This window comes from Crinia signifera, chromosome 2, assembly GCF_055691185.1.
Source record: "Crinia signifera chromosome 2, ASM5569118v1, whole genome shotgun sequence".
NCBI lineage: Eukaryota > Metazoa > Chordata > Amphibia > Anura > Myobatrachidae > Crinia > Crinia signifera.
In genome coordinates, this window is record NC_139218.1 from 252,607,003 (window position 1) to 252,621,865 (window position 14,863).

At 45.8% G+C, this 14,863-nt stretch overlaps 1 protein-coding gene across 6 annotated transcripts in view; it reads left to right on the forward strand.

Annotated features, from left to right (window-relative positions):
• Positions 1 to 14,863, forward strand: part of GPM6B (glycoprotein M6B) — a 127,976-nt gene that overhangs the window by 86,458 nt on the left and 26,655 nt on the right. For 3 of the 6 annotated variants that reach the window (XM_083174293.1, XM_083174292.1, XM_083174294.1), the window contains exon 2: positions 1,522 to 1,635. The exons of the other annotated variants lie outside the window; for them this stretch is intronic. In XM_083174293.1, the coding sequence (XP_083030419.1) occupies positions 1,522 to 1,635 (114 nt within the window). The remainder of the gene's footprint in view (positions 1 to 1,521; positions 1,636 to 14,863) is intronic. 6 annotated transcript variants of the gene reach the window in all.

Sequence of the window (14,863 nt, forward strand, 5' to 3'; positions counted from 1 at the left end):
TCAGGGCACGATCTCTATGAGGGAGAGAAGGGTGCGCTGGCCACTGCCTGGTGCGCATGAGGGGGATGATCATCTCCACTGACATCTGCGCTGCGCTCGCCGTCTGGAGCCTGTCACAGTTGAACAGCACAGAGTAGGTGACTCAGCCAGGCTGCACTAAATAATCACCCCAGCATCATCTTGTCGCACCTGTTAAACTTTGCCTGCAGCTGATGTCACATAGTTGCTTGGTGGGCTGCTGCCATATTAAATAAGCATATTTAATATACTTATTTATTAAATAAGTATATTAAATATACTTATTTAATATGCTAGCAGCCCACCAAGCAACTATGTGACATGAGCTGCATGATACTTGTAGTAGTTGGTGCACAGTACACATTCGGAAAGGGGACGTGGTTACACCCTTTTTGCCCATTGCCACGCCCCTTTGTTCATGGTCACGCCCCTTTTCTGAATGTGTACCGATTTCTTATATTCAAATGTTGGAGGGTATGTGGTATTAGTAAGAAAAGGAATGGCATATGGGGTAAAATTGTGTGAATATTGTTGAGCTGTATGTTTTTTAAAATATATATATTTCTTTGTTTGCAAAGAAGTGCAAATTAAAACAAAAAGTTGACAGGATTCCCAACAATGCTTGATGTCCAATATGTTGTATAACGCTGTGGGAACTTATGCGCTGAAAAATACACCTCAAGAGCATCTGATTAGCCATTTCTATACTTTTATTGGTTCAGTGCTATTTGGTCATCTGTCCGCCATTAATAGGTTTCTTCTAAATGTGTCTGGAAGGAACTTCTTAATGAGGGTTTATGTTTCGATTTATAGGGCTTCCTTGCATCCTACTGAGCAAGTTTATTGTTCTTAATTACACCACAGCTGTAGTTGGGAATACAATATCTGCTTTAGCACCATACAGACTCAAATAAAAATAGTAATTTTACAAATATATAGCTCAAGTAGTATGTTATCCTTTTATTCCTGTAATGGCTTGCTATCACTTTCCTAAACACGTCCTGGAGAGTGTCATCTGCAGCTCCAGGAGATAAATTCCAGCAGTTTTAGTGGCAAATGACAAACACTAGTAACTCAAGATTCGAAATGTGATGCTTAGTACATTTACTCTTTGGTGTTTGACTGCCTGTAACTCAATGTTTCTAAGCTCTAAATGGACTTACTCCACATGTGAGTTTATTTATAAAAGATAAAATGCACTGTTCTATAGCCAATATTACTGCAATCATTGCAAAGCCACTTTATTTGTTTTTATTTTTTGTCTCCTCTAGTATCTTTTTTTTTTTTTCGTGTGAATTCATGTTATTTATAACATGCTAGTGATCAAATGTGTAGTCCTTTTCTCTAACCAGTTCTAAAAGTCTTTTATCCTGTACTTGTCTTACACCTAGCAATAGATATGTAGATCTAACTGGCTAACACGCATTAAATGGCTTTACTAAAACAAATTAAATGTGGATTTGACTCCAAATGAAATGACTTCTTACCACCTAAAATTGGCAGCGAACAGCAGCAGACCAGAAATGGAAATTGGCAGGTACCACTGGATGTGCGGGAGTTCAAGGCCACAGCAAGTGCCAGCAATGAGCGACAGTATGGGTCCCTTGGGGACTGGAGGTAAATAAATGGATGAGATAGCATCAGAGTTCACATGCAGTACAGTAAGCAATAGCTGTTGCTTTTCAGTAGTGATTGTCTAGCCCTCAAACTGAATGTGTGCCATGCAAACGGCTACTGGTGCATAGTGTTGTGTGATCAAGATCTAAAATGAAGATATTGAACTCTCTACTGACCGCTCATAAAATATTTTAAAAAAATTAATCGTTGTTCGGAAAAGTTTTAACTGACTTGAAGATTAACACCTGCAGCGTCCAAAATTTAAATGCATGCATCCATGCAAAATTAATACTTAGGGGGGTATTCAATGTCTGTCGTGCTCCCGCAGCCATCTCCCGACGGGGGAGATGGCTGCGGGGCCCTATTCAATGCTGTCTTCCCCAACAGCATTGAACAGGGGTTCTCAGCAGAACGAGCCCGACATCACAAGCTGTCGGGCTCGTTCTGCTGAGAAAAGCCGGAAATAGGCGAGCTCCCGGCCGGAGCTCGTCTATTTCCGTTCTCAGCTCGCGGCCACGCCCCTTTCTCGGCGGCCGGGACATTGAATCCCGACTGCCGAGCTCCAGTCGAGCAAAGCAAGAAAGGGACAGGCACACGGCTGTCAAGCTAGCTCGACAGCCGTGCCCCTGACATTGAATACCCACCTTAGTTTCTGAAGTTACCACATTGAGTACAATAAAAATTGTGAGAATGGTAACTGTTTGGGTACTTAGTCCTTTCTTAGTGACCTCTCCATTGGCAGAAATCAAAGATTCCTTTATATATCTGGAGCACCCCACAGTATGTCTCCATGGGATATTTCTAGGATAAAACTATATTGATATTGTGCAGAAAACTAGGCCTGTTTAGCTATGTCTCCAGCAGCACATTCCACACCAATTCTCAGGGTGCTCCCCCCCCCCCCCCCCCCCCAAAAAAAAATTGATTCTTAGCACTACCATATATGGTTATTATGTAAGCATTGAAATGATACCCGGTGGAACCTCACATTGTTTTTTTGTATATACCAACTTTTTTCACTCACTCTGGGACAGTAGCGCTTACAATATGGTAATCTTTTGGTTTTTCCATTGCTTCCAATCTGCTACTCAATATAAATTTTTATACTGGTCCTGCCACACAGGACCATAGTTTATGGTTTGCAAATAATTATTTTCTACAAATATTTCAAGTCTTTTTCTGTCCAAAATGTATTATGTCTCTTTCTTTCAGTCAGCCCGCAGTACTCATGGCCTGATTCAGAGATGTAGGAAAATGCCTTCCCAGCTGAGTTTTTTTTAGTGTAGTAGCGGATTGTCTGAATATATTCAAGTGTTTCAGCTGTTGGAATTTGTATTAAAAAACCTATTGGAGGGGTTTCTGATCCACTGCTTGCGTACAAAGATGTAACATCCACTGTGCAGCACGGTCTGTATAAGACATAGGAGCCATATTTGTTGCATACAGCCAGAGCTGTATTAAGGTTTCAGGGAGCTTGGGGTACTTAAGACAAGGGGGACCCAAAGAACTAAATAAACACAGTATGCATGCAGCATACATACACCAAATGTGCACACATACACTGCATACATACACCCAACACAGAAACATAACACATCATACATAAACACTGAACATACATACATTTGGTTAATTTTACTGTAGTTTGACCAAGGATGACTAAAATTGTGTATGCTAGCCCTTAACACGCCATTAGACATGAGATGCCAGGTCCCTTGCAACAGTGAACTTGTTATTTTTATATGAAGTTCTGTCTCCTTGCACAGTTGTATGCTCTTTGTACGGCACTACAAAACGTGTTGTGCCTTAGAAATAAAATGTAATAATAATAGTACTGGGTATCTTCTTTTTAATACATTTTTTGCTTCATACGTTCCTATTAACTTGGAGGACAACTGAATATAATCTTTGGGCAATATTACATGTATTCTTTTAATACAATGGAATATGTGGTAATATACATAGCAAATATCACTCAATGATCAGATTTCTCACAATGTTCCCAGGGGCTTTGATTTCAGCAGATTTTTATTAACTGATTTGATTTATTCTATAGAGTAGATTCAGAATAACCATATTCTGTTAACACTGTTGTCTGATGTCCATCACCATTTTATGTATTTGGGACAAAGCACTAGAATAATACGCTGCCCTTGTCCAGGGGTGCACTGGTTCCCAGATTATCATAAGAAAAGTCCAGTCTTGTCTCACTTCCTGAGGGCCTCAGGGGACAATGCTGCTGAATGCATTCACCACTGGGAGCTTGGGGGATTTCCCCCACCTTTCTCTCTCTTCTAGGAAAATGTCTGAAAGTAAAGATTGTGCATGCCTTGCTCTCCAGTGTATATACATTTTGTAGAAAGTTCCAAAAGTCTGACTATATAAAGTCTGTTAATGTATATTACTTGGTTATTCCTACACATCCTTCCTTGATCACTGTGATGTGACTGTTAAACAGTTTAACGAGGAGGGAAATGTCAGGGCTGGTGTGGAAAAAGACCAGTCATTTTTAATTATAAACCAAATTTCAGTTTTTAAAAGCCCTTATCTGGAAAATAAGTCACTTGTTTTTCTTGGTTACATATGTTTGTGTATATTTATGTATGAACATATGTGTGACTACATATGTGTGACTACGTATGTCTTAATCACTAATAGTCAGGGTTAGGCATGCCAATCCCGGGGCATTTTTTCAATCCCGGGATACGGGATCGAAAAATGCTCAATCCCGGGATTGGCATCCCTAGTTGTGTCAGACGTGTCTCATACCCACCCCAACACCAGCTGACCCGCATATTTACTTACATTAGCGGGCGGGAGTGGAGTGGGTTCGGAGGTGCACGGTGCCTCCAGGCTTGTGCACCTCCTCCTTAGCAGACAGCACAGCAGGCGGGCGGGCAGAGGAGCAGAGGTGGGCGTGCGGAGGAGAGTGGAAGAGGGCGGGCACAGGAGAAGGCTGCATCCGAGTGGGCGGTGTGGCCTGCGCAGTGTTACCTCTACTGTCACGCTATGCAGGCCGCACGCAGGGGTCAGGATTCGGGAACAGCCGGGCAGCGTCTGAGCAAGTGCTCAGATGCTGCCCGGCATTAGACTGCGCATGTGCAGTCTAATACTGAAATATAGAATCCTGAATTATAGAAATCCCGGACTTTTTGAGACCAAATCTCGGGATCCCGCTGATCCCGGGATTGGCCACCCTAGTCAGGGTAGAGTAGTGGGGAATAATGCAGGCATGTACAATCAGAGTTGCATGAAATGACTATATGTGTCTATACCCCTATCAGCCATTGCATTAAAACCACCAGCCTAATTTTGTGTAGGGGCCCCTTGTGCGGGCAAAACGGCTCTGAAATATCAAGGCATGAAGTCCACAAGGTGAAGGTGTCTTGCACCAAGAAATTGCCAGCCGATCCTTTTAAATACTGTACATTGCGAGGTGGGGACGTCATGGACTGGATTGTTCCAGCATGTCCCACAGATGTTTGATTGGATTCAGTTCTAGGAAATTTGGAGGTCAAGCCAAAACTTTGAACTCTGTCATACACCTCAGACTATTCCTGAACAATTTTTGCAGTGTTGAAGGTACGTTATCCTCAGAAAGAGGCCACTGCCTTCAGGGAATACCGTGGCCATGGAGGGATGTACTTGGTTTATTTTATGGAGGTAGTACGTGTCAAAGTATCGTCCACATAAATGCCAGCACCATGGTCTACCAGTAGAACATTGCATTGCCTCTGCTAGTTTGCCTTTTTTCCTATAGTGCATCTGATGCCATTTCTTCCCAAAAGTGAACAATGCGCTCACACCTGGCCAACAACCTGATATAAAAGAAAAGGTGATTTATCTGACCAGGCCACCCTCTCCCATTTCTCCATGGTCCATTGCTGACACCATTTTATCATAGCTAGTATTTTACAGCAACCCAGAAATGCGGTAAAAACCTTGATAACAGGGTTTTTACCGCATTTTTACCTTAGAGAATCTCCCCCCAGGTGTCCTTTCTTGGACTGCTTTTGGTAGGTACTGACCACTGCATACCAGGGACCACAACATAATCTGCTGTTTTAGAGATGCTCTGAATCAGTTGTCTAACCATAATAATTGGCCCTTGTCAAAGTCACTAATACCCCATTCAGACATATGCCCCGGCAATTACCTGGCATTTAGAATGTCAGGTCATTTTGCCAGGAGCAGTCTGAACAGCAAATTATCAGGTTAAAATATTTGGTACTTGTGTACTTTCACGGCTCCCACTATGTGCATCGTACAGGGAAAAATTGCATCGCATGCGATCTGATGCGATGCGATGTCATTTTTCACATAAATTATGGACATGAGTTGAAATCATGTAAAATGCACCCCAAATGTCATTTTTCACACTGTACCACCCCCACTATCAACGCCAACCCGAAGCGTGGCGAGCGCAGCGGTACGCGTCCTCCGACCTTTTCATACCCCCACTATCCACGTCGACGTGGAGTTGAGAATAGAAAGTGTGGCGAGCGCAGCGAGCCACCGAGCCCGAAGCATGGCGAGCGGACACGGATACCTGTGAAGCCCGCGAGGGGACACGGATACCTGTGAAGGTATCCACGGGGCTCGCTGCGCTCGCCACGCTTCGGGCTCGGTGGCTCGCCACACTTTCTATTCTCAACTCCACGCCGACGTGGATAGTGGGGGTATGAAAAGGTCGTAGGATGCGTACCGCCGCTCGCCACGCTTCGGGTTGGCGTTGATAGTGGGGGTGGTACAGCATGTAAAATGCACCCAAAATTTCATTTTTCACAATGTCAACTCATGTCCATTATTTCTGTGAAAAATAACATCGCATCGCATCAGATTGCATCAGATCGCATGCGATTTTATAAAAATGCATAAAAACACGGGAAAATCGCATCCCATCACATGCCACTACATATGGCATGCGATGGGAGCCGTGAAAGTACACAAGTACCAAATATTTAACCCAGTAGTTTGTTGAATAACACTGGTATTTCTTCTGTGTGAAAGGTCAACCTGTAAAATACAGGATCGGAGACTTAGGATTTACAAAACGGAGTATTCAGCAAATTGCAGGGTAGAACTGCTTCACCCTGGTAATTTGTTTTCTGTGTGAAAGGGGTATAAGGTCCTTCTACCTGCCCATTTTGCTGCTTCCAACACATCAACTCCCCCAAAAAATGCCTGATCCCTTTTTGCCTAATATATTCCACCCTTGTCTGGTTTCATTGTAACCAGATAAAACATGTTATTAACAGTTATGGCTGATGTATGTATATGTATTGGAGAGAGATGTATTATCATATGGTGCTAGTACTGTATATATAATGCATATGTATTGTTCAATTGGCCACTGAGAAATGTAGTCTGTATAATGTTAGATAAATACAAATACAGCTGTTTTTTATTGCATGATTAATTTCAGTACCTGCATAAACGCATTGCTTGTTACTATGGGCTGACAAGGTTTACATGCTTTTACTTCTACTTTGCATCTGATTTTGTTGATACATGTTTATTATTAATGCATTCCTGTACTGGTACAAACTTCTTACACCCCATGCTAATATTTACCTGTGAGGGTTTTTTTCTTTTTATGTTGCTTGTTAAAACAAATTCTTAAACTTGACATCCACTGACAGATGTAGTTCTTTGCAGCTCCTGTCTAAATTGTATGGAAGCTAGCTAGTTCTTTGTGGGACCAGACTTTTAAGTCTTTCATGACCCACTGCATTCATGCACCATTCAAATCATCTTATCTAAAATAACGACTCGGACAACTGAAATGTGGTGAATGGGGTCGTCTTTTTATTTTTATGAAAGAGGGCGGCCTATTTGATCTAATTATAATATTTAAATTTAATATTTAAATTTAACTATCTATGGTGGCGAGGTCAGAACAGCTTTAAATAAAGATTTCTTGGGCCGACTGCCCAAAAGAACAAGAACTGGCCTCCTGCCACATCCCTGTCCTTAAAATAAAGTTCAGGCCACCTGCCTGAACGATCTAAATATTCCCCATCAGGTCACAACTCAACTAAAGCGACATAAGGGGCCCACCTGGATCGGTGATGCCCCTGAAGGAAAAACTGTTGCCATGCTAAAGTCACTTTCTCCAAAGGAGTTGCCCCTCAAGGGAAATAAATCTCAAAAGGTGTTAATGTACAAATTAACCTAGCCACCGTTCTGAGACCGGCCACCTGCCGAGATCTCCCGATCCGGCACCGCCACCATAGACTAAACTACATACCCCTCAAACTCTCTACAATATCCCTAAGGAACAAGGCCATACCCTCTTCTGAAAGGTGTACTCCGTCGCTCATGTATAATCTCTGATCGCGGAAGGTGATACCCGCATGCGGAATCGAGTATCCGCCATGCTGACAGACAGCTCGACCCACTACTGAGTTCACCCTCCGTCTAACCAGGTCAATTGCACCAGGATTAAGAGCACCCCTCCAATTCTGCCTTGGTATAATGTTTGACCAAAAAACTCTGCAAAAGGGGAAACGCTGCAAAATATCTACTAACTCGTTCCTGATTTCAAATCTAACCTCCAGACAGGTTCTGGACGTTAAATCATTACCCCCTAAGTGCACAATTAAAAATAATGGAAAACCAAACCTATCCACTGCCTCTTCGAATGTCTGCCTAAATTGCGAAAACCGCAACCCACGGTGCCCTACCCATCTGAACAGGTTCAGTTCTGGATACTGAGAGTAATCCAGAACATTTGGGGAAACTGATAACCAGTAAACAAAGGAATGACCCAACAACCAGATACATTGCGGGTCAATCCTCATGCCTGAAAAAAGAATATTTAGAAAAATTAGTATGATTTTTGAATTAGATTAATTTAAAATAGAGTATAACCTGACATTGGCTTTGTTTAAATCCCAACATTGGGCTGGGTGGGGGGGGGGGGGATTTGGGTCGCCCCAATTTGACTTGAGGCAAAAAACACACCCACCAGCCGGCAGAAGCCGTAATTAAAACTGGTGGCAATAAAAAATTCCTCAAGGCCCCCCAAACACTAAAGCGTGTTTGAGCGAGCGGCTAATCCTCAAAGGGGGGCGCACTGCCAGATCAAGGTCTGATGTAACGTCGAAACGCACCAGACCTCCATCTACCCAGTGCCCGAATATATCTATCGGACCAACCCGCTGCAGCGGCAGCCGAAGCGGCGCAGATGCAAAAAGAGTGTGTCCCATACATCTCCGGTGAAAGACCCAGGTGCAGAATACCCCGTTTCAAAACCGCATTAAACTGATAACGAGTCAGGGGAGACCCATCCATATGAATGAGCCATCCCCCAGGCACGTCAGGACGCAAGGACGAATAAGCCCCTGCCACAGCTAACGGACAAATCCGCCGATCCGGGCAGGACCCCATTCGTACCCAACGCCCCCTGCCAACTACATCGGTTTTGGACCGTTGTACTCTGCACCATAACCCGTCGGGGGCAACGACGACATGGTTTGTCAGCATAGGTGAAGCCGATGACCGAGATGGTGCCACCAGCTCACCTACCCTGAACGCCCCATGGAAGGCCATAACGAAAGCCATGGCGAACAGTTTGGCCTCATACAGAGAGGAGCAAACTGCTTTCAAGGCGCGTACCAGCTTACCCAACAGACGGCCGTCAATCGGCCGCCGCCTGTCAGGAATGGGCGTTTGTAATCTCGCCCAGCCCTTGAGCATTCTCTGCAGGAAAAAGGACTTTGTAATGTCCTTTTTTTTCTTTCAAACGCAGAAAGTAAGAAATGCCTGCTAAGGCCTTACTCACTGTGCCACGTGATTTCCCGGTTACATAGAAACGCCACGCAAAGGCAAGAATTAATGATTTTAAAGTCTTACCTCTGTTGCCCCTTTCCAATAGGAATTGGCTCCAACTCTGCCACGCCGACAAATATGCGGCAAACGTAGCCGGCGCTAAAGAGCTATGTGCTAGCCCCTCCATTCCGGGTGTACTACCTGCCATACATAAAAAGGGCAAATGTCACCCGTTAAACGTGCAGTTGGTGCCAGACGTCTAAAACGCTGCCATTCAAAGCGCGAAAGGGCATCGGCTATTTCATTATGTACGCCGGGGACGTGTTTGGCTCTAAACGTTATATTGTTAACCAGACATGTAAGCACAATCTGACTAATAACCCTGAGAACCTCTAAGGAAGTAGATTTTTGTCTGTTGATGGCGTAAACAACCCCTAGGTTGTCACACCAAAAAACCACCTCCTTATTTTTTAAGAAATCATGCCAAAACTCAAGGGCGACCATTATGGGAAACACTTCTAATAGAAGCATGTTCCTCGTGAATCCTTTCTCAACCCAGCTAGCAGGCCAGGATTCTGAACACCATCTACCGGCAAAGAAAGCGCCAAAACCAGTGGCGCTCGCTGCGTCGGTATATAGCTCCAGAATGGAATTAGAAATGGGTGCCTCCTGCCATATGCAAACTCCATTAAATTGGGACAAAAAGGCATCCCAAATCACCAGGTCACGCCGTATTTCGCTCGTGAGCCTAAGGAAATGATGAGGCCTCCTTATCCCCACGGTAGCCCTTTCTAATTTTCGCATGAAAATCCTACCCATGGGTATTACCCGGCAAGCGAAGTTAAACACACCCAATAATGATTGAGCCTGTTTAAGCGTCAGTTTACCTGCTGCGAGGCCAAACAAGATTTCCTCATGTAAGCGGTTAATCTTGTCTCTTGGGAGCCTACATTGCCCCTGTACTGTGTCCACTTCGATCCCTAAAAAGGTTAATACTGTAGTTGGGCCCTCGGTTTTATCTTCCGCTATTGGTACTCCAAACGACTTAAAAAGTGTCTGAGTACACTCTAATTGGGCCAAACATCTATCAGAGTTTGGTGGACCAACTAGCAGAAAATCATCTAGGTAATGCGCTATTCCGGACTCTCCAGAAACCTCATGCAAACACCATTGCAAAAAGGTGCTGAATCGTTCAAAATAAGCGCAGGAAATGGAACACCCCATGGGAAGGCATCTATCGAAATAATACCCGTCATCTAATTTAAAACCCATGAATTTAAAAGCTGATGGGTGCAGAGGCAATAACCTGAACGCTGATTCAACATCTATCTTGCAAAGCAAAGCCCCTTTTTCAAATGACCTCACTAATGCAATGGCCTCATCAAAAGATTGATACACCACCCTACATAATTCCTCAGGGATGGCATCATTAACTGATCCACCCCTTGGGCTGGATAGATGCTGAATCAGCCTAAATTTACCCTCCGTCTTTTTGTGGACTACTCCTACCGGGGAAAGGATCATGCCCTGAATAGGAGGCTCTTCAAAAGGACCAACCATCCGGCCTAAATTCACCTCGGCACTAACCTTTTCCTTAATAATTAAAGGAAACTGATATGCCAAACGCCAATTCTTCACAGACCCTTGATTAATGTTACCCGAGATTGGCAAGGCGAACCCCTCCGAGAATCCATTTTTAACGAATTCTGCCTCATCTCTAAAGGGGTACCTCTCCAACCATGGCAACATGGCCTGCAGCCGGACAGGAGATGGAGCTCTAAGCATGATTTGGCTCCGCTGGACCGGGGATTTGCCTGCTGCCCGAAGCTCCACCCTGTCCCTGCGCTGGTTTGTTACAGTCTTTAATGGTATGACCGCCTCCACACCTGATACAGGAGTGCCGAAAACGGCACTTCTGACCCAGGTTACAAGTGTTGTTATTGTAGGTCGAAGCATTTCCCATGACCTACCCTTTTTGAACTGCCCCCTGACACCTGGCCCCCTTGCTTCCTACTCCAAGGTTTTGAGGAAGCCTCACCCATTGGTACTGCCGAATTTGTGACCTCAACATAAAGCTCAATGTCCTTCCTGCCGAAGTCACAAATATCTTTCCCATGCTGCTTACGTCGGAATTCTTCATCATACGTGCGCCATCCATAGCCGCGGTATGATGTGTATAAGTTATGAATCAGATACTGATACCGTATCAAACTCATATACTCATCCGACCTAGACTCCATATAACAAGCTGCGAAGACCAGCATTCCTCGCACCCAGTTATTATAAGTCATAAGCGCCTCCTCACTGTCAGTGCCCTTCTTTCTCGCAGCAATCAGCGCCTTCTGGCTTTTGCTAGTAAGGGCAAATATGTTAACATATTTGCCCTTCCTAATCCTATCCCGCATCCTTGGACGCAACCCACGCATTACTGCGGTGTTTGCGCACGGTACAGAATCGGATTCAACTGTGACTATTGAATCCTCACTCGGAGATCGCCTCGTACGCCTCCTCTTCTTCTTGGATCTCCTCACCCCGTCATCCGACGAGGAGGGTGACTCCGAAGAAGTGGAGGCCAGCGAACTGTCCGAGTGCCTGTGTCCGCGCTTCCTACCTGACCGCTTGCCACGCTTACCCTTTTTGCGCCTCCCCCCTCCTGATGAGCTAGTTCCCTCAGTGTCAGAGTTACCCGTCCCTGACCCGCCTGAGTTAACCCAATCAGGGTCGGAAGGCAGCTCACCACTGGAATGCGACGATCCTCCAGACCTGCTGCCATCACCTCGTCGGCGTCCCCTTGTTGCTTGATCCATGACTCCCGAAGTGCCTGCTACTGCGGGCACAAAAGGGACATTTGTCTCATCAATCAAGTCATGCGTAACGGCAGGCACTGCCGACACATTGCTGGTGGCACCCAGGGCAGAGGAAAGGGCCGGCACCATGGCCTGTGTCAGTGCTGCAGCGTCTATTGGACGCTGACCACCAGCACCCTGCCCACCTGGACCGGTGGTTAACAGGGGCACTATGGCGGATACCACTGCTGCACAGATCGCGGATACCGAAGCCATGTTCCCAGAGGGGGCACCCTCCCCCCGTACCACCTCAGCATAAGTGCGGTGGGACCCAGGACGATTACCCCTGCCTCCAGTTGGAACCAATGCCACAACGTTTTGCTCCTCCAAAGAACCAGTGGATGAACCTCCATCCCTTGATCCCTCAGCAGGCACATCAAAATGCAGTGCCCTCCTGTTCCTCCTTCTTGCTCTGGCATTGGTCCCAACCGGAGCATAATCCAACACCTCCTCATAATGCTGGGGAGTTATATCCATCTCCCCAGCATATACTGAACCACCCCCAGGGGGCAGCCCTGCCCGGCCTCTGCCACGCGCAGGCCTACCCCCCCCTGGCTGAAACAGGGCGCCTGCGCTGTTCCTGACACCCTATGTTGCCCTCTGCAATATTAGAGTTTACACCCCTAGCAGCGCGAGTCCCTCGCTGCTGCTGTCCAGCACCCTGCACCGCCGCTGACCCCTGACCCCCGCCAGCCCGACGCGAACGTATAGCGCCGGGCTGACGGTGCAGAGATCCCTCCGCCGCCTGCGCGCGGCCTTTTCCAGCAGCCGGCGCTCCATCACACTCAGGCCGCCCGCGAGCTGCAGCAGCCGCGGGCTGCCGTGTCACTGAGCGACGCCCGCGAGCTGACTGGGCACCAGCCGCGGGCGACTCCCTCCTCCCACGGCGCCCGCGAGTTGATCGCGCCGCAACCGTGGGCGCCATTACTCCATGCCCGTCAGCAGACATAAAGTCTGCCTCGGGGCCATCCTCCCGCCACCCGCGCGCTGACTGAGCATCAGCCGCGGGTGAACGCAGCCTAGCAAGCGGTGCAGGAGAGCCTGACAGGCCTCTCACCGCATCTCTACCAGGCGGACGGGTGCGCACTCGGGAAGGGACAGAAGCAGGACCAGGCCCTGCTTGCTCCCTAGCCCTTGCCCTCCCTCTCGCCCCTGAGGTAGATGGCACCCCTGCTCCCTGAAGGAAGCGAGCAGGGACACCAGCATCCCTCCTTGGCCTGGCAGACATTTTCACAGAAAAAGTAAAAGACAAGGAAAAGATAGAAAAGCTATTTAGGAGATGAAAGGTGAAGTAGGTGAGGTAAATTACCAGAGGAAATAAGAATAAAAGAAATAAAGGATAGATATAGATATAGATGGTGAAAAACAGTGATATATGGTCTCTGAATTCAACACAGTACTTATCAGTCCAACGTTTGAAATCAGAGGCAGAATATTCTAGAATCTCCCCTAATCCTAACCTTAACCACACCCATAACAATTCCTAACCAATAACAGCTTGATACATAACAACCAATCCGACCTTCAGAAAAACAAAACACCCCATCCCTTGTTGCCGAGGGCTTCTGGAATACATTTCATGCATAGGTCATAAAACTTATGTCACTTCATGCACACAAGGTGCACTCCATGATCTTTCTTGTGTGATAAATGCACACAACAAAGTTTCCTGTGGTGATAAATGCACACAACAAAGTTTCCTGTGGTAAGTGTGCTGCAGTTTTAGGGCTCCAGGCACACTCAACCAGAGCCTGACTTGATTGAGATTTCTGCTCTCTCATCAGGGGCCAGATGCACTAAGCTTCAAATGTGATAAAATGGAGAGTGTTAAACAATCAACCAATCAGCTCCTACCTGACATTTTTCAATCACAGTCTGTGTCATGGCAGGTAGGAGCTGGTTGTTTATCACCCTCCATTTTATCACTTTTGAAGCTTAATGCATCTGGCTCCAGGAGGGCATGAGCAGAAACTGTGATAAGTGCCGCCTTGATGCTGGTTGCGCAACAATTGAATTGCTCCCAATGTGTCAATGGACAAAGATGGCATACTCTACAATCTACAAACAAATAAATAGCCCCCAGTGTGGTCAGACTTGGCCATGTGCCTAGTGAAGCAATTAAATCCTACACTTCTGCCAGAGCTTGGGGATGTTCTCAGGAAACAGGATTACCAAGCAGTGACCATGATATGCTTCCCAAGCAGTCTGGTATTGAGAAAATACTTGTGCCCAATTCTGTGACAAATGCTGCCTTCTTTTTCTTAAATGAGGTCACTTAACAAGCAGGTCCTTTTTGATATGCGATCATCTTCTTCAGCTTTTGACGATGAAAACGATTTTTTTTCCTAACATTTTTTTTTATTTTTTTTTACATGGAAGCTCTGCATTTCCCTGTAATGAATTGTGCACAATATTTCAGAGCATTAAATTGCATTGCTTACCTTAATGATCCCACCCCTTGTGTTAGCTGGCTCTCCTATGAGTGTTAGATTTGCAGCCAGGATCACAGACAGCACTGAGCAACTCACTGGACTGTTATTAACTTGTTTCTATGACAACAGCTGCTCACAAGCCTGAGGACAAAAATGTTTTTATTCTGCTATGTTGAA